The sequence below is a fragment of the Mus musculus genome, chromosome 12, assembly GCF_000001635.26.
Source record: "Mus musculus strain C57BL/6J chromosome 12, GRCm38.p6 C57BL/6J".
NCBI classification, from domain to species: Eukaryota; Metazoa; Chordata; class Mammalia; order Rodentia; family Muridae; genus Mus; species Mus musculus.
This window is the reverse complement of record NC_000078.6, coordinates 44,842,536-44,862,490: the sequence shown is the minus strand read 5'-3', so window position 1 is coordinate 44,862,490 and position 19,955 is coordinate 44,842,536. Positions and strand designations below refer to the sequence as shown.

Genomic DNA, 19,955 nt, shown 5'->3' with positions numbered 1-19,955 from the left:
GTGAAAATACTACATTTCCTCAGAAGTAAGTTTCTTTGATGGTATCCTACCTGCTAGCTGCTAGCAGTGCTGTGCCTTCGCTTTTAAAATTCTAGAACTCACACATAGAAGCCCAGGCACCCAACCCAAACCATAGGATCCGAGGTTGGAAGCCATCATATCACCTTTGAATTTCAAAAGCTCATTATTGAATCATAGCTCTCAGCCATGCATTGGGGAGTGTGGCCTAATTGCTAGACAAAGGCGTAAAGTAAAAAGTTAGTAGAACATTCTATCTAGAAAATCCCTACAACCCCAAGTTTCTGGGGATTATTGATCTGAACTAAAGATGGAAACAAACTGGAAAACTAAGCATAAGCCAGTGGTAGAGGATTTGTCTAGCATTTACAAGGCCCTGGGTTCAGTTCCCCAGCCCAAGGGGTTGGGGGGAATCACAGGCTTTATAGAGCATGGAATTCATGCCTGGAATTCCCACTTGCAGGGTAGAGGCCGAAAGATGGAATCCCAGGCTCACCTAGACTTGAGTGAGACACTTGTCATCAAAAATAAATTAGTGTGGTGGCTCCAGGTAAGGTATGTGCCACCAGTTAACTAAGTGGTTAGTGGCTCATGTGATAGAAGGATGGGACCAACTTCCAGATGTTGTCCTCTGACTCTCTCTCTCTCTCTCTCTCTCTCTCTCACACACACACACACACACACACACACACACGCACACACACACACGCACACACACGAGAGAAAAGATAAATAAATGTAATAAAATAATAAAAATGTACATAAGATGCAAATAGATCTTAATGGACTTTCCCAATTTTGTGAACTTGTTCCCATTTACCTATGCAAGTTAGTCTTAAATTCCACTGGGCTCCATCTTTTGGAGCCTCCTCAAGTAGAATAAATGGTGATGGAGTGGAGAGAAGCTGGCAGGATTTGCTCTGGTCTTGTGGCAGATCTTTGGGTGACTTATAAGTGAATGAGTCACCCAAAAGAATGGAAACTTATTTTCAGCTACCATCCACCTTGGGCCTTTCCATCGTGTGGGTATCAATCTATCTGTCTTTGTGGGGATCCAATCTAGCTCCTGACACTCTTGCAATCTTTCCAGGAAACAGCATCCTCCATTCAGCAGCTGATAGTGTGACCAGTGCAGTACAGAAGGCAAGCCAGGCCTTGAACGAGCGTGGGGAACGGTTAGGCCGAGCAGAGGAGAAGACAGAAGACATGAAGAACAGTGCCCAGCAGTTTGCAGAAACCGCACACAAGGTGAGCCAGCAGAGAACAGGGTCTTCATGCTGGATTATCAGAGGTCATAATATCAAGACACTGTTCCCAGGGTGGATAAGAAAATCAAGGAGCATTTTCTTGGTTGTTGTTCCTTTTGGTGCATCATTTTCTAATTACTAGAGCCTTGCAGCTTTTTTCCCTGTATCTGGATTTTGTGCTTACCATCTTCTTTCTAATGGCCTCATCTCTTTTTCAGACCTTCTGACTTTTAGGTATTTAAGATAGCGAAAGAAATCTTTAATTTCTGTCCTAAATATCAAGGTTCAGGCTCAGGTCACAGAAAGGGGGAGAAATAAGATCGGTGTTCACAATATTTCCCTGTCATTGACCACAGTTGTATTGGACTTGAAGCTTCTCAGGCGTCCTTTTCCACTCTCTTTTTCTCATTCTAAGTATCTGTCACTGTATGTCACATGTTGTTATCTCTTCACTGGACATATAAAACAAGCCCTGGTCTCAAGGCTAGTTTCCCCTCTGAACCTGGCTGGATATTGATTCAAAACCTCCACTCTGGATCTCTAATATTGAGCAGATGTGGCAGCAAGATTATCGCCTGTCCCAGAACTCTGAGGAAGGTACTTCTTGTGTGACTGGATACTTAGCATGCATGTTTACATTTGCTGTTAACTGCCTTTCAGAAGAAAAAAGGACTATTTACTGTCAGCATCTATCTAAGGCAATCATAAACCAAAGGAAAGAGGAGGTCCACTGGTCAGCTGGTAAAGATGATTTATTACTGTGCTTATACTTAGAATCAAAGAGTAGTTAGTTTCTAGCTGGTGACTTGAATTTAAGTTTCTTGGAGCCATTTCTACTGGTGACAGGTCGGCCTGATACGCTCATGATCTGGACCTGCAGATAGGTTTTAGTTGATTTTTTAAGGGAGAATAATTCAATTAGCCTGCAGAGAATACTCCACTTCTGCTGAGGAAACAAGAATGGACAACCAAGAAGCAGTAAGAAAAATACGTTCTAGTGGACAGAAGATGTTTCTCTAGGGCTCATAAGAAAGCACTCCAGGAGATTGGCTCCTGACAGATGGCTTCAGTGACTCTATCACAACAGGGTCTTAGTGCACTGCTGCTTCTGAGACCCAGGTAGAGTTCCTTGAAGGAGAACTAACCAAGTCTGTCCAAGACAAGTCTGCCAGCAGACAAGTTGGCATCAGGACGTCGCATTACGAGCTGTGATGAAGTAAACCCAGATGCATGCTCCCCAAGGCTTTGGTACAAGGAAATGATGAGAGATTTCATGCCCTGATGCACTCATACACAAAGCAACTTAAAGTATTTAAATAGGAGAAGGACAGTGGTAATCTGAGTAGTGGTATTGAGTGGGGAAAGAGAAAGCCAAAGGAAGTAACATTACAGCTGTCCTAAAGTTTGCAAAGGTCGAGTGGTCCAGGCAATTGTCTCGTTTGCCTTCCCACTGTGGTGCACTGATAAAGCTCTGCTAAAATAGTTTCGGCTAATGATTAAACCACAAACCAGGTTACCAAGGAAGCTGTGAAATTATTCTTCCTAATGTGGGGTAGACAATACCTGGATGTCATCCACATAGGCGTCCCTCTCACCAGGGGTTGTACAAACATCCAAGTTCTGGGCCATTGCCACTATTTCCCTGACACTGTGGCCAAGTTTGCTCAATGGTTGGGAAATAACATGGTATAGTAGTTAACTTCTTATGTTTGAGCCCGGCTCTGTCATTTTCCATCTGGGTGAGCTAGGACAAATGCTAAATTTCTCAAAATCCCATGTTTTCTTATCAGTTAAACAAAGACAATTGATTAATAACCACACCTATCTCCTCTAGTTCAGAGGGGAACATGCATATAAATCTAAACTGTTTATGATTTATTTCAATAAACATAGCTTTTGCTGAACCTGTCCTCTATTTGGTGACATAATGGGATCAGTAATGAAACTGAGGAATTATTACAGATGACTGAGAATCTTCAAAAACAGCAATTTTAAAAAAGAATGCAGATAAATATTGTGTGATCCAAATTCAAAAGGAAAGCGAGTGGGAAGTTTATAGTATGTGAACAGAGAGACATCTTAGAACAGCCTATGAGACTAGAAATTGATGAGGCCATAAACTGCAAAGGGGTCTCCAGCTTTGGTAAGTGCAGGGCAGGGTGGTCTTAGTAGAGGTCAATTAGGCAAGAGAATTTGGCATTATAATTGGTTTCCCCTCCAGAAGATGTTCCCAGGGGAGAAAAAGTCCCTGGGTGAGTGTGTACAAGGGAGTGTAAGACAGTGTCAGGGCTAGGCTTGCAGTTTTCTAAAACTGGGCTATGTGCTCATGAACCACTAACCTAAGAAATATTTGTAGTGAGCAAGCCAACCACTTTAGATAAGGTGTGGCTGCTTTTTCTAGGGGTTAGAACTGTTGATAAGACCATAGATTTACCATGAAGATGTGATTTCACTGGCCAAGCCCCAGCCAGGCCTGCTAGTGAGAAGATTCAGAGGTGGAACCAGGCCTTCTACCCATTCCCCACACTCCTAGACATGTGTGGCCTGTTGACTCATGAAGAGTGGGCTGTGTTTACAAGAGGAAGACACAGTGCACATGGCAAAGAACAATCTTCCCAGGTGACAGTTCCTCTGAGGACAACCAGGTCCAATGGAAATTGTGGCCTGTCTTTCTAGATTATTGTAAAAAAATACCATTTGTCATTTTTCCCAGGACCCCTGCAGTGACCCAGGTACAAGCGTGAACAGGTCTCTTTTGTTCATCCTCTAGCTGTATGGGTGCCAGTCCCCTCTAGAACAGAGATGGGGGACAATGCTTCTCTCCTGGCCCAGCACACTCCTCACCCCAGTTCTGGTTATCCTGTCATGAGGAAGTATTGTTCCTTCCTGAGCTGTGGGTCTGGCACAGTTCCAGCCATTAGGAAAGAGCAACGCACAGCACAAGCAGCCTCACTCACTTTCCCCTGCCCCCGAAAGCTCAAGGTTGCAGTGTGCTCCAGGCTTTGACAGCCCGCCATGGGTGGTGAGTCAGCAGGCAAGAACATTACCCACACTAGCATCCTCAAATGACATTTCTCACAGCAAAAAGAGTTGATCTGGACTCTTCTGCACCAGGGTAGAAGAGATGACAATAAATTCTCTCTCTTTCTCCCTCTCCCTCTCCCTCTCCCTCTCCCTCTCCCTCTCCCTCTCCCTCTCCCTCTCCCTCTCCCTCTCCCTCTCCCTCCCTTTCTCTCTCTCTCTCTCTCTCTCTCTCTCTCTCTCTCTCTCTCTCTCTCTCCCCCTCCCCCCGTCCTCTCTCTCCCTCCCTCTTGTTAGTTCTGTTGCAGTTGTTCAGTTTGAGCCTTTAGGCTAAAAGGGAAGGGACTCTTCTCTTAAAGCACATCCTAGTGTCTGTAATGATTTTTTTTCATTATCATTATGTAGAATAGACTACAGAGCATTAGTAGGGGATTTCTGTAAACTATTCAGTAAATAAACCAGGGGGAATATTTAAGGGAGGAACTCCAGCACTTGTATTACTCTCCGACAGTTTTACAGGAGTGGGGAACAATGGGGAAGCATTGATGTTGAAGCACCCAAGGCTTTAGTAGCAAAATTGTATAATCTGGTTCCCTAATTTTGTTTAGTGCTCTTTATCCTAAAGTCCTTCATTCCCAGATACTTTTATAAACCAGGGTATTACCACTTTTTGCTAGGTGTTATTAGTCTGTCCAGGCTACTTAAAAGCTACAAACAAATTTTAAAAACCTGGTAATTGATTAAACAATGAATTAATTTCTTACAGAGAAGTCCAAGATCAAGATGCTAGATTCCATGCCCCATGAAGGTCTTTTTCCTGATTCACTTATGGTGACCTTTGAGAGTATCCTATCATAATGAAAAGGGGAAGAGTCTCTCCTTCATTCTGAGGTCTCTGCACCTCCAGATCCAGTCACCTCCCACGCTCACCTCCTAATGTCATCTCATGGCAGTTTGGTTTTGGCACCTGACTTTGAGGAAGACACAAATATTTGTACTACAATAAGATCTATGTAGCTAATCGTCCTATTCAATTGTATTTCTGCAAAGTACAGGTGGCCATAACTCAGGGTCTAGCTTGAGCAGCAGTGCAATCATTCCTGAAGATTAGTGGCTATGTGACCTGGCGCAAGCCTATTTAGTGGAAAGTTAATAGCTCAATGAATACCAAGACAGTAGCTGTGATCAAATATTTATGGTTGGAATTCATTACACACAACACTTAACAGCTCTGTGTTTATTTGATGGACCTCTTTGCTAAATAATATATGAAAACTGGAGGCAGAACAAAAACGGGGGCCAAGAATGTGGCTGAAGACTGGGCTAGGTCTGAGGCAGGGTCCTACCTCTCTTCTCTCACTTCACTATGCCCATAACTAAGTGCTTTTTAATGTCAGGAGTTATTAGGCATCAGCACAGTTCTTGACCCCAAACCCAAAAAAATCTTTATCACTCAGTATAGCAAAATGGATGTACTCAGAACAAACTCTGCATCTGACCATTGACTAACCAGCAGCATTAGCCAGCAGGAGGTCTGAGGGGATCTTTACTGGCTCCACCACACAAAAAGTTATCAAGACTTTAAGCTAAGGTTTTCCTTAGAGACAATACCTAGGATAATAGCCAGCCATCCTCTGTCACATAAAGAAATGTTGATGCTGTTTTCCTAGTGGGAGCTCAGGGTTCTAACCTCTCTCTTGTGGCCACCAATAAGATGACGTTGTGACTGCCCTGGGCTTTGCTGGAATGATAGGTTATTAATATGTTCCAGGATGAGGCAAAGCACTAGTAGTTGGAAGTTAAGGTCTATTGTTTGTCCCTATAAGGGAATACAATTTAATTGCCAAGAACTTTGGATCTGATTAAAAGTCTAGGAGGGATATGGTGTAGATTATTTGAGAGTGTCTCTCTACATGCTCTTGAGTTTTCACACTTCATCAGATGTCATCAAGTATTAAGATCCCAGGAGTGTTGCTTCTTGATATATCTAGAGACCCGGGAATCCCAGCTCTCCCAGGGGCGAGTCGCTTGTTCTCTCTGTGCATTTTGTTTTCATCTATCCTACTGAGGAATGAAAGAAAACACACAGCATCCTCCATCATCAGGCACATGTACCAACAAAGTCAATGTACAGGAAGAGGCAAAGGGCAGTGCCCTGTGACCTATTTGTGTAAGTATTACACATCTATCAGGACCACAGTGGACAGGAGTGGTGGTTGGTACCAGGCATAAGATCTCTAATCCTGAATGCAGGAAGGAAAAGTAGAGAGAGCTGCCTAGTAATACGGTCTCATTTTTTTTTCATCCCTCTCCCTTTCTCTCCTTAGCTTGCCATGAAGCATAAATGTTGAGAAACTGCCTATCCTGGTGAAGCTCTAAAGAAAGTGGAGGAGTTTGTTCAGCAGTTATTACAAGACGTCCAGACGGGGCTGCTTCTTTGGTTTTGCTGTTTTGTTTGTTTGTTTGTTTCTCTTTCTTTCTTTCTTTCCTTCTTTCTTTCTTTCTTTCTTTCTTTCTTTCTTTCTTTCTTTCTTTCTTTCTTTCTTTCTTTCTTTCTTTCCCAATATAAGGACATTGAAGGGTTTGATTCTTCATGGTCAGATGTTAATATGAATGAATGGCAGCATGCTGTGGGCATATATTTCCCTATCTTGCTAAAGAATGCTGCAATAGTGTCAGCTTCATTTTTACTTTTTCCATTGTCTGTGTGTGTGTGTGTGTGTGTATGTGTGTGTGTGTGTGTGTGTGTGTGTGTGTGTGTGTGTGTGTGTGTATGTATATCTGTGTGTGTGCATATGTTCCTTTTGAAGAAAAATTGTTTTTGTAGTTCAAATACGAAATTCAGACCAAATAATAAGCCAGGTATAAATTGGCAAAATGTATTTTTTTGTTTCTCTCTGTAACTAAGCAACAAAATAGTTCAATATGGTGGCATCAGGTGATGGTCCTGGGTACAAATAAAAGCCACATAATGCTTTCGCCTACTCTCCTAGTCCTCTTCATTTGAAGAGAAAAATTAAAATTTATTATCTTGAGACTCAAGTCTGTACTGTGGTAAACACATGGGCATATCAGGGGAATTGGATTTTGTCTTTTCATGTTAATCTTTTTGCATGAACCATCAAGAGCATTCACAAAATACAAATCAGAATCTCAAATAGAAATCTACTCTCTGGGCTGACACATAAACATTTCTGTTCCTTCCTTCCAGTCTGACTAGTTGGAATTATCATATGAAGGACAAAAATTTGAATGTAAAGACCTACCGTAAAATATAATTTAAAACTTCCATAGATTTATGGATATTTCTCTTGTTGTCATTATATCATAGCTAACATGGGGGTGGGGAGGACTTATATTTCTAACAACAAATAGTATATCTAGGGTCAGTGAGGTGGCTCGGTGAATGAAGGTGCTTATGGCATAAACCTGGCCACTAGACCCCACAGATTTGACCTCTGACCTCCACCCACATTTCCCAGCACACATATGTACACCATATAAAGACACATACACAAAACAACATAATAATGCATAAAGTCAAATAAAAAGAAGTAATTTGTCTAGATAAAAGTATATAAATTATAACGTGTCAAGATGCTACTTTGTTTTTTGCTCTTTTGACAAAGCTAAGCCTAATTTTAGAGGCTCTCTCACAAGATCCTTGGGAATGAACCTTTAGTTTCTTGGTATCTGGGTTTTGGAGGTTTCGGTATTGTTGTGTTTTTTAGTTTCTTTCGTGCCGTTTAACATGTACTTCTTGATAGATTGCATACTCGTCAGTTTCAACTTGCCTGGTCTGATACAGGCAGCACAATGACAGGCCTTTACAGTGCTGTCAGATTGAACAGAGTCTCTTCCAGGCCTTTGGGTTATGTGTTGCTCAAGGTAATACTGCACTTAGACTGTGGAAATTTTGTTTTCTCGAGGGTTAAAAGCTAAACATTAAAAATAAAATAAAAAACATGCTTGTTCCTCATAAAGCAATGAGGCAAGCTACACATGCCACATACTGCAGTGCATGGAGTTTTCAGACGCCTGGGTCGCCAGGACCCTCTCCTTCTTTGCTCTCCACCGAGTCACCTGTTTACTTGTGATGTAGTCTCTAATAATGCAGCAACGTAAGATGACGTTAGATTACTAATGCTGATTTAAATAGCTTACGTTTTCCTAATAACACATCCCCTGAGAAAGAGCACATTTTTCCGTGGAATACCATAGGTATAATGTCAGGAAGAGGATGGGATTTGCTGCAAACAAGTGTAATAATCCTTTTAGGCAGATAATCCAGGTGAAGAACATACTATACAATGTACATAGAGGACTATGAATGTTTACTATATCTTACGCTTTTCTTTAGGTGTCTTACAATTTTAAAAAAGCCAGGAACCTGTCATCTGCTGACTATTGGAACTATCTGATTCCTAAAAAATAAGAATAAAAGGCCCCCAAATAATACCCCAAATTGGTTTCATTGGCAGACTTTAGCTCAGAAAACACAAATATTTGTCTTCCAAAACTGGATTCTAGTTTCAGAGGACTGATATAAATAGTTGAGAGAAATAGTCTAACTTTCCCCACACAAGTCAACAATAAAATTGCTTGTTGGCTATCTGACAACTTTGGGCCAACTGTTCCTGAACAGGCAGAAGCACACTGAAAGCTGAGTCTTCCTCCTTAGCATATAGATGTAAATGCCCTGCACCTGCCCTCTTCCTATTCCCTCTCTTGATCAGTTTTGGCCTAAAACTTGTTGGAAATAGTCTGAACTAAAAGGAACCCTCTTCTCACCCCCAAAGCCCTGTTAGCTTCCTCTATGGATCAGTCAGTATCTAGGCCATCACCATGACTTCGGTCTATGATCCTTCCTGCTTGTCTTCCACCAAACACACAGGCTATAAGAGCAATTGCTGCCCCTTCTCAGCTGTCCAGCCTCTTGCAGAGAAATCCCTGATAACACATGTGGAACCCCTGATGACACATGTGAAACCCTTAATAACACATGTGAAATCCATTGCAATCCTTTGGTAAAAGGTACTGAAATGTAAAATGCTAACGCAGTGTAACCAGCATGAATTTGTTAAGAGGACGCCTGGCGTATGGGACCAGGTCATTTGGTTGAGCTTGCTAGAACACTTAAGGTGTTGATTTTGTTTCTGCACTTCACTATGAATTCTGGAAATGCTGTCTTTCTCCAAAGGACTTTGCAAATTATATTGACAATGCATTAAAAAAGGAACTTGCCAGCATTTCCACTTCTTCCTGGAATGTAGCTGTAGTGGTCTTCACTAGAATGATAGATCTCTGTGTTCAGGCTCTATGCAGTTATTCAGGTTGATGTTTCATTTCAAAGAATGTATTTGTAAAATGTAACAGGACCAGTAGCTAACTTTTTTTTAAGGTCTGGTAGAAGTAATAGTATGTGTTAGACTTAAAATTATAGTGAAATCTGTTTTATACTATTGTGACTAGCAGAGATTATGCATTTATGTAGAAACAGTTACAGAGTGCCCTAAATAAGAGATACTAGTTAAGATAGGTTCCATTCCTAATTTCAGAATTGTGATGCTGCTAATGTGTGGTGTTCTTGGTTTTTCAGAAATTCTCTATGATATTGAGTACCATTTTTGTTTCATTCAGAGACAAGTTAACAGCTGTTCTTTTGGTTCACTATTAGAGCAACTCAGATTTTGTCATTAAATATTTTAACTCTCTGGTGAATGTTTGTTTCTCTCCTTTATTTATGAAACCCACCAAACACTAACAAGCAGATGAACACCATGACACTTCTTACATTAGTGTGCCTGCAGAAGACTTCAGGATGGAGGACAGAAGATGAAGAAATTGTGGGAAAACTTGAAGTTTAAAGGAGACAAAGGCACTAAGCACAGTGTGGAGCATGCCCATATTAAGCAATGTCATGCCCTGTTTAATTGTAAGACAGGCTGGATCAGACTGTGTTCACTCCTCTGCATATTTCTGTGGCAAAGCAAATGTCACCCCATTGGCTTTCAAGGGAAGTGACCCGAGTAATGTTAGCAGCAGAATGGCTATCTCTGGAGGTACACACCATGAAGCAGGCAGACTCAGAGGCCAGCAGGTCTCCCCTACTCCATGACAAAACAATAATTAGAGTTTGGTTTGATGAGAACCTAGAGGTAAGGTAATTGTGCACTTCAAAGATACATGCTCTTGTGAACAAAATTACAACTCATCTGGTTGACCCACAAAGATTATTATCCTGTTTAACTGTTATCAGTTATACATTTACCATCTCCAACCTTGAGAAAATTAATATGACAAGTTGATAATTAGGTCACTTCATCTGGAAAGGGTTCTTCCAATCACAGTAATGCTAGAAATGCCTCCAATGGGCCCTTTCCCAGCAAGAAACAAAGACGAAGACTTTTATGGCATGGATAGAAATCTCATGCCTAATTGGGCAGCACTTCTCTCTCTCCTGTGCATAATCTGAACTTATACATGTATACATAGCACTTGGAAGTAGAAGAGGAACTTATGTGTGGGAGGTAGAGGTTATCAGGAGGAGACCACAAGGAAGCAATAGAAAGACAGATAGATACTGCATGCTTTCTGTCGCATAGCATCTGGACTTCTCTCATGTATATATGGTGAGCAACAGGGAAAGAAGGCAATGGACTGAACAGGGGTAGAGTACAATGAAAATATCATGGAGCCCCTAGCTTTATATAACTTCAGCTTTAAAACTGGCATGTACCCACAGGCAAGGCTCAGTTCGATGCTCAGAAAGTGAGTTGACTCCTCAGCAAGGTGGTACTAAGGAAGGGTGTCCTTTGGTTCAGTGCAATCACTGTGCCTCCAGCTCATAATTCTGAAGGATCCCTTGTGTGATCATGCAGACACATTGCTTTTAGGTTCCAATTATGGAACAATACACCACCATGGTACAAAACTGCCTATCTTATGGCCAAAGAGGAAAATAACAGTAAAATACTGGAGTCCCACAAGCAGTCTTAAATTAAGACTGTACCTCTAGTAACCTGAAGCTCCCCTACGAGGCCCACCTCTTAGAAGTTTAGCCCTCAAACGACAGACCAGTCCTTCACCAGGCTGAACTTTGGAGAGCATTAAAAATCCAAACCCTAGCAGCATGTAATTATTTGATGAAGTCAAGCCTTCCTGATGCAAACGCTATCTTCAAACCTTCACCAAAGTCTCCTCTGTCTAAAGCCTTCTTACTGTTCCTTTTTAATCTTTTCTCCAGCTCAGCCTTTCTAAGGGACACATGTCAGAATAGTGTGGACTTAACGAAGGAGTTACAGCCAGACCTTTACCCTGTCTGTTATAGCCAGTTCTAATGTTTACATTTACTTTCAAATTTGCTGTTTTGCTATCCCTGGTTATTTTGCTTTTGTTAATTTAATTTAATTAATTATTTATTTAATTATTTCTGCAGGCCCCAGATGGTGGGGCATCTGGTTTTCCCAGATGCTTACTAGATTTAAACTAGCAAATAAAAGCTGCCAAGAATGTTCAGTATAAAGTATATTTACACAGTATTACTGGGAGGGGCAGTTTTTTGTCTTGATTCTCACTTTCACATTTGAGCCTCATCTAGAGCCTCTGAATTTTCCAAATCCTATTTTCACTGCACACTCCCTCCTTATTCCTTGGAAGACATGAACAAATGTCTGCTCCCTCCAGATAGGGACCTGGGAACAGATCAAAATAAGGATACTATCAAAATTCCAACTTGGTAAACCATGAGTTTTTTGTTCTAACCTATAGGCATATAGGTAAGGGATTACTTACAGGAGCAGAATGGACTCTGAGACAGCTGCATCACCAAAGCCCAAAGCCCACTCCAGCATAGGCAACAGCTCACAAAGCTGGGAATCTGGAATACACTGCACAGCCTGTAATCAGCCGGTCAGATTGGAAAGAATCTTTTCCAGGTGAGCTTGTTCCAGAAAGCTTAACTGTTCTTTTCCTTTTCTAGGTAGGTCTAATTTTCTGAGAGTATTTCTCATCAGTCCTTACTGCTTATATACCTTTGGGAAAGGAGAGATGTAGAATTTTTAGTTAGTTTCAGGGACTTCCTGAAACATTTTGAGTTGTTTCCTTCCTGTTAGCTTCCCTGCAGGATGGAATGATTCACACACCTTCAGAACATCATGTGACTGTCTCCCTCAGGATGGAAGTTTGTAAGTTTACCTCAGAGGAGGTTGTTGTAGAACATGCCTTTTCATCAAGTTTTCTGCCAATATTTCTTCTGTTTGCTGAGTCATGACTAAATTCCGTAAGTCTTCAGGGTGACTATATGAAAGGCTTGGCTTATCCCATGGCTTGGCCCATCCCATAGACCATCACATTGGATGCCATGGAATATAGTATAGAAACTGAACCTATGCATGTCAGACCTACTGGATTATTATTTAGCTGGCCATATATATCACTATTGTTCTTCCTCTATTGGGCATTTTAAATAATACTGGTTCTTTCAGGTGGAGGAAAGGCTTATTTTACAGCACATATATTTCCCTTTCAATCTGCCCTGGGTGGTAAGTTTAAAGGTCATACATCTAGAGTTTGATGGGGGTGGGGTAGGTATGCTCCAGTCCGTTGAGTCTCAGGTATCACTTGCCAACATTAGATATAGATGAAGTTTTCATCCAATGACAGTTGTTATCACAGATGTTCAGCCAACTTGCTTATTTGTTGGGTGACACAGAAACAAGAAAACCCAAGTCCATGAATTTCACAAGCTTTGCCCGGAGGACTAAGGCTGGAGATCACAAATTTTAAAGACCATAACTGTGTAAGTACTGACCATGTGCACCAGATGACCTGTTTCATTATGACTAATCCTTCCTGGCCGAAGCATAAAGTTCTCAAGAACAATTGTCTTTTTCTGGTTTTAGGAAGGCAAGGAGTACACTTTTATTGAAGAATAAACACGTCTTTTATTCACAGCACAATAGTTCCCCACTGGGTATTTTGTTTCAGGCCTGGAGTTAACACCCAATATTTGTGGACATGTTTACATCAGTCTGGAATGTTTCAGTGTAAACGGAGCCATGCCATTTAGGGAGAAAATGTTCAGGGATATAGCAGGGGTTATAGCTCAGCAGTAGGGCTTGTTTACAGTGAGGTCCTAGGTTCCATCCCCACTACTATGATAAAAGGAAGAAATGAAGTCTGGGTGGAACTAGAATGTATAAATTGTAACACACACACACACACACACACACACACACACACACACACCATAAAATTAAACCATTGCCTTTAAGGTGTGGTTAGTTAGGACTTAGGGGAGGGCACCCCCTTGTGGTTATTCACACGAGTGCGCACTTAAGAATACTAAAAGAGGGATTCATGTCCCAAGTATTTCTTCTTTGAAACCCAGCATCAGCTTTGTTAGATATGTAGTTTTGCAGGTGACTATGAATGTAACAATTGAATGATGTAATGAATGTACACCCCTGTGCCTGCCACATCTGCACTCAGTGTATGTCAGCTTGGAGTCTGTCTGTCCTGTGAAGGAGACCAACACAGTGACTTTGGTGGACTTTACTGACTGCTGAAGGTGGTGCTGGCTGGTGGATGGGCACACTCTCCTTCACTCCCTATTAGCTCAGGGCATTTGGAGCAGATGTTATCCAATCTTCTCTGTCCATTTTTATAATCTTTCTACCTCTCAGAAACAGAAGCTCTAGCAAATGAGAGCTAGCTGACCTCAGTGCCCAGTAGGAGCTACTTTCTGAAAGAAGTATCCAAGAAAGCTAAATTAATGAGGTAAATTCAACTCTATATCTAGGTCACCAACCATGGAGATGAAATGAGCAATTGGTCTGGGAGATGTTCTGATGTATCCTTTGACTAGGAAATTCATGCAACTCTTTCAAGAGTAGGTTAAGGATCTTTCAGCAAAATCATCTGCACTGCTCCAAGGAGGCTGAGAAGAGCCTTCTTAGACTACTTCCCTGATGCTATTTAAAAGAACCACCAGATCTACAGATTGAAAATGGTCTAAAGTGAAAAGAGCCTTTAGAGAAAAATAGAAGGCAGGTAGATCTCACTAACATATACATTGGTGATGTCATATCTTTCTAGAAGCATCTGATGTATTCAGCTGAAAAACTATTTCGGAAAATCTATAGTGATAGCATACTATTTCTACACAATTACAGTGTTTTATTTATAAAATGGAATCCTAACATCATTAGGTCATTTATAAAACACAGGCAAGCAAGGTCAGAGCAATTAGAACAATAGGTCCTGCCCCAACCAAACTCCAAAACTTCATCCCTGTAAATAGTATGTAATGTTACTTCTTCCCAAACTATAAGCAATACACACTTTTCTCTTGACAAAGTAGGTTGATGTGAATCCTTAGCAAAGAGTTCCCTAGCTTTGACAATAGTGCTGTCAGACAAATTACACATTTTCTTTATCTACTTCTTCATGTCCTAAAGTAGAATAATGTCCACTGTGTCTTCCTCAAGCCTGGTGGATGAAGTGGCATGTGGTAGAGTTACTGAGAGTGCATGGTGCTATGGAGATGTGTATTTCCAAACTGTAGTTTTCACTGTTCCCATGCATTGTCCAAAGGGTCTATGTATCACCACCTCTCTCCCTGTGGGCTCATCCTAGTAGGGGTGGGTGGTACTAATTTTTTTTTTCCTTCATCAAAAGTAAATTAAAGACCCAAGAAGACTACTTGCCATTGTGGAATGTAAAACAGGCAACAGCAGGCATAGTCCCAAGTTGTTCATGGAAGGAGACAGCTGGACTAAATACCATTCCTAAGGGCAAATGTTATGAGCATCAAGGTCAAGGTATTGTAATGTACAACCCACCTTGGAAGCACCACACTCTAAGACTGCTAGTAAGGCTGGTGAGTCCTGATAGCCTCTCAGAGAAGCTGATGTCTATCCACCAAAAAAAAAACAAAACAAAAACAAAACAAAAAAAAAAAACAAAACTTTTCAGAGAAGTTAGACATTCATGTTTAAGAACTGAACTGAGACCCCTTTGCCTCCTCAGTGAGCAGGTCTGGTGTCCTGACAGTGTCCTAACATTAGCTAACAGAGGAAGCCACAGAAAAGAGCGAAATCTGGGAATTTATTAAGTAAAAGGGAAAGGTACTGTGGTTAATAAGTTCCCTGAGAGTTAGATTCTGATAGAAGATAACACAATGGCATCCAATCAATAGCAGACTCAGGTCCCTTCATCTGAGCCCATGAGTGCAGCACTGTTATCCACATGGAAAGTGATTAGGCTAAAACAGCTCAGTTTCTCCTTGAGGGTCCCAATATGGCCCCACTTTCCCCTTGAAAGCAATAGAAAAAAGGATTGCTCGTGAAATATGTACACCCCCCACCCCTTACGCTTAAGGCTGAGCCAGAAGAAGTCCTGAATGCCTGTTTTCATTTCTGTGGCTCCCCATGATCCTCTATGATGGAGAACTACCCTCCCCTCTCAGGGTCCATTATATGTCTATCACCCCCAGATATTGCAGGAGAGAGTCTGAGGACATTGCAAAAGAGCCTGGCTCATATTCTACCCCCTGGGCTCCATCATGTCTGCTCTGATCCCGTGGAATAAAGCAGGGGAAGAAATGAAAGAGAAGAGAGGAAAGAAAAAAAAGAAGAGGGGAGAGGAGGGGTAGGAAGAAAGGGGAGAGGAGGGAAGGAAAGAGAAGGGAAAGGGCTCAAACATAGTTCCCAGATCTACTTAGACCTGGAGAGTCATATCGCCTAAAGCCAACCAGGAATGTGCACAGTTGCCACATCATTACTCCCTGAATGTAACTGCCTGGTCTCTTTAAACAGGTCAAGCTCTTCTGGACTTGAAAACCTTCACAAATGCTGTGTCTGCTGCCAAGAATACTTCTTTCCCCAGTGTGTCTCATACTGACCATTTCCAAAGTCTACTAGACTGAACTGTCTCTCAGAAAGACCTGCCCTACCACCAAACCCAGACACTTTTGCATATGTCAGCAAGATTTTGCAGACAGGACCCTGATATAGCTGTCTCTTGTGAGGCTAGGCCAGTGCCTGGCAAATACAGAAGTGGAGGCTCACAGTCAGCTATTGGATGACACATAGGGCCTCCAAAGGAGAAGCTAGGGAAAGTACCCAAGGAACTGAAGGGGTCTGCAACCCTATAGGAGGAACAATAATATGAACTAACCAGTACCCCCAGAGCTTGTGTCTCTAGCTGCATATGTAGCAGAAGATGGCCTAGTCAGCCATCATTGGGAAGAGAGGCCCCTAGGTCTTGCAGACTTTATATGCTCCAGTATAGGGGAATGCCAGGGCCAAGAAGTGGGAGTGGGTGGGTAGGGGAGCAGGGCAGGGGGAGAGTATAGGGGACTTTCGGGATAGCATTTGAAATGTAAATGAAGAAAATATCTAATAAAAATAATAATAAAAATAAAAAGAATTTAAGGTAACACCAAAAAAAGAAAGAAAGGAAGAAAGAAAGAAAGAAAGAAAGAAAGAAAGAAAAGAAAAGAAAAGAAAAGAAAAGAAAAGAAAAGAAAAGAAAAGAAAAGAAAAGAAAAGAAAAGAAAAGAAAAGAAAAAAGAAAGAAAAAGGAAGAAAAAGGAGCTGGGCGTGGTGGCGCACGCCTTTGATCCCAGCACTCAGGAGGCAGAGGCAGGCAGATTTCTGAGTTCAAGGCCAGCCTGGTCTACAGAGTGAGTTCCAGGACAGCCAGGGCTACACTGAGAAACCCAGTCTCAAAAACCAACCAACCAAACAACCAACCAAACAAACAAACAAAAAGGAAAAGGAAAAAAATAGAAAGACCTGCCGTGAGCAGCCCCGTGCAGCACCCCTTTTTTTCTTCATGTTTCTATACATGGGGCTCATTTATTTGTTGTCCTGCACACAATGCATTAAACTCTCAGGAGCCAGGAGCCATGCAATCTGGAGCCTAAGTTTTAGTAGAAATTTAGTATAGTTTATTAAAAGAATGTGCCTGCCCTAACAAAGCCTCTAAATAGAAGGATATGCATAGGAACTTACTGGGAAATAATAAAGCCAGTGACTTTCAGGCTATCCAGGGCTGTGTAGACCCTGTCTCAAAAATGCTAAGTAGATAGATAGATGATAGATAGATAGATAGATAGATAGATAGATAGATAGATAGATAGATGATAGACTCCACAAAATTTAAAAAAGATTAATACTATCAACTGGCAGTTAAACTGAGGCCACATCTTAGAAGCCTATATGGCAGCAATAGGATTTAGGCTGCTGGTACTGCCCATCGTCACTCACCTCTGTCCTGGAATTATACCATGAGTTTTCTGCCTCCAAATATGTGGTAGTTTGAATAAGCATAGACCCATAGTTTCAAATATTTGAATGCTTAGCCATCAGGGAGTAGAACTATTTAAAGGACTAGAAAAATTAAGAAATGTGGCCTTGTTAGAGGAAGTGTGTCACTGGGCATGGGCTTCAAAGCCTCTGGTCTCTCAGCCTGCAAATCAGGAGGTTGCTCTCAGCTATTGCTACAGAACCATGTTCCTTGCCATGGTTAAAATGGATTAAACCTCTGAAAGTGTATGCAAGTCCCCAATTAAATGCTTTCTTTTATAAGAGTTGCCTAATATCAATGATAACCACATAAAAAGGGTGATGTGTGTTTATGGATATATGAACAGAATGTGATAGCAAAGGGTTTATAATTTTATCTCCACTTAAGTAAAAATGAACTTTGAGTTCCTGTCTTTTTATACATAACTTCCTTTTACTACCTTTTAAATACTGATTTTTAAAAATCTTTTCCCTTGAACTAACCTCTCCTGAGTAATAAGTAACATGTACATGGCTATGCATATGTGTCACTATATATGTACACACATTAGAGGAACCATTGCTATCTCATTCAGTGTTTAGAGAGTAGTACAAGTAGCACTTATTACAAAGTGAAACTCAGTTCAGAGATTATACTGACGATTAAATGAAATGCTCTATGTTATATACTTAGCAATGTGACAGCATACTGTAAGCATTCACTGCATGTTATCTTTATCACAGTGGTACTTACATGTAAATGTTTGGCTATAAAAATTCTGAAGTCTTCATTCTCACCATGGAATGAATGTGAAAATACTGTTAAAACTACAGACACCTAGGAGCATAAATCTCTAACTTGTCACTTCAAAGAGTGTGGGGGTATAAGGTAGCAGGAACAGAAGGCCATTATATAAGAGCCTGAACAATGGTGACACAGACAACATCAGCATGGGTGTTGAGGGCAGTGGAGTTGATTGTTTTATGCTAAAATAGAGAATCTTAGAAGCATATGTTGCTTCTTGTCAAGAGGAGTGGAAATGGGATGGAAGTGGGACAGAGAGATGGAGAAGTCAGAGTCTTTTATAAAAACATAGGCTTAGGGAAAGAGAACTAGTGATGTATCCTGGCATGCTTAATAGACCTATGATCTACTGAAGGTTTCTACCTACAGTTCCACTACCCCAAAGTACAAAGTTCAAGAGATAGAAATGACCTGAGGAGAATATTCTGAAGCCAAATAGGTCGATGTCCAAGTTATTTTAAAAGAAGTTCTCTTTTCTTTGATTTGGGGGCTTCTATTGCTGTGAAGAGACACCACACCATGACCTAGGCAACTCTTATAAAGAAAACATTTAATTGGGTTTGGCTTACAGAGGTTCAATCCATTATCATGGTAGGAAGTATAGCAGCATTCAGGCAGACATGGTGTTGGAAGAGCTCTCTCAGCTCTTCTACATCTTGATCTGCGTTTAGCCAGGAGACTCTCTTTTTCAGGCAGCTAGGAAGAATTTCTCTTCTTTACTGGGCAGAGTTTGAGCATAGGACCACAAAGCCTACTCCTATAGTGACATTCTTCCTCCAACAAGACCACACTTATTCCAAGAAGGCCACACCTCCTAGTAGTGTCACTCCCTGTGAACCAAGCATTCAGACACATGAATCTATATGGGAAAAGCCTATTTAAACCAAGGGCCCATTGAGAAACCTACACATCATATGTTTTCATTTCTCCTAATTACCTTAAAAAGACAAGGAAACCACCATCAGTCAGTAGCAGGAAAATATTTGCTTTCTACAGATGGGCCAAAAACAGGTTTACAAAAAGCATTGTTAATGGGTGTGGCCTTTAGATAAGTCCTATGACAAACTAAGAGTCTGGTTTGTGGGGATCTTTGCGGAAGGCTGAGTGACACCTGCTTCACAGGTGCTCCTCCTAACTCATGGGACCTATAAGTTCCTATGTGCTGCTTATATGGCCAAAGAGATTTGCACATATGATTAGGGGTCTTGAGACAGGTTTGCATAGGTTATTTCAATTAGACCATTAAACATACAGATCTTTATAAGAGGGAGACAGAACTTTTAGAATCAGGAAAGGCAGAGAATCAGGAGAGGTGCTTTGGTGATGGAGAGCGGGGAGGAGGAAAAGAGAGAAAAGAATAGAAAAAGATAGAGAACTAAAGAGAGAGGGAAAAAAAAGAATGAGGACTAATCCCTAGCTGAAGAATAATGGAATGACTAGTGGACAATAAATGCAGGTGGCCCCTAGGAGTTCAGAATAACATAGCATGAACATAGAACTCTTGTAGAGCTTTCAGAAGAAATGCAGCCTTGCCCGAGCTTTGAATTTGAGAAACAATAACAACAACAATAC

At 41.2% G+C, this 19,955-nt stretch overlaps 1 protein-coding gene across 3 annotated transcripts in view; it reads left to right on the top strand.

Annotated features, from left to right (window-relative positions):
* Stxbp6 (syntaxin binding protein 6 (amisyn)) overlaps positions 1–10,007 on the top strand; it is a 222,635-nt gene extending 212,628 nt beyond the window's left edge. For 2 of the 3 annotated variants that reach the window (XM_030246645.1, XM_006515667.4), the window contains 2 exons: positions 1,109–1,266; positions 6,614–10,007. In XM_030246645.1, the coding sequence (XP_030102505.1) occupies positions 1,109–1,266; positions 6,614–6,637 (182 nt within the window). In that variant the 3' untranslated portion in view covers positions 6,638–10,007. The remainder of the gene's footprint in view (positions 1–1,108; positions 1,267–6,613) is intronic. The other variant, NM_144552.3, reaches the window with a different exon arrangement.
* The last annotated feature ends 9,948 nt before the right edge of the window (positions 10,008–19,955 follow it).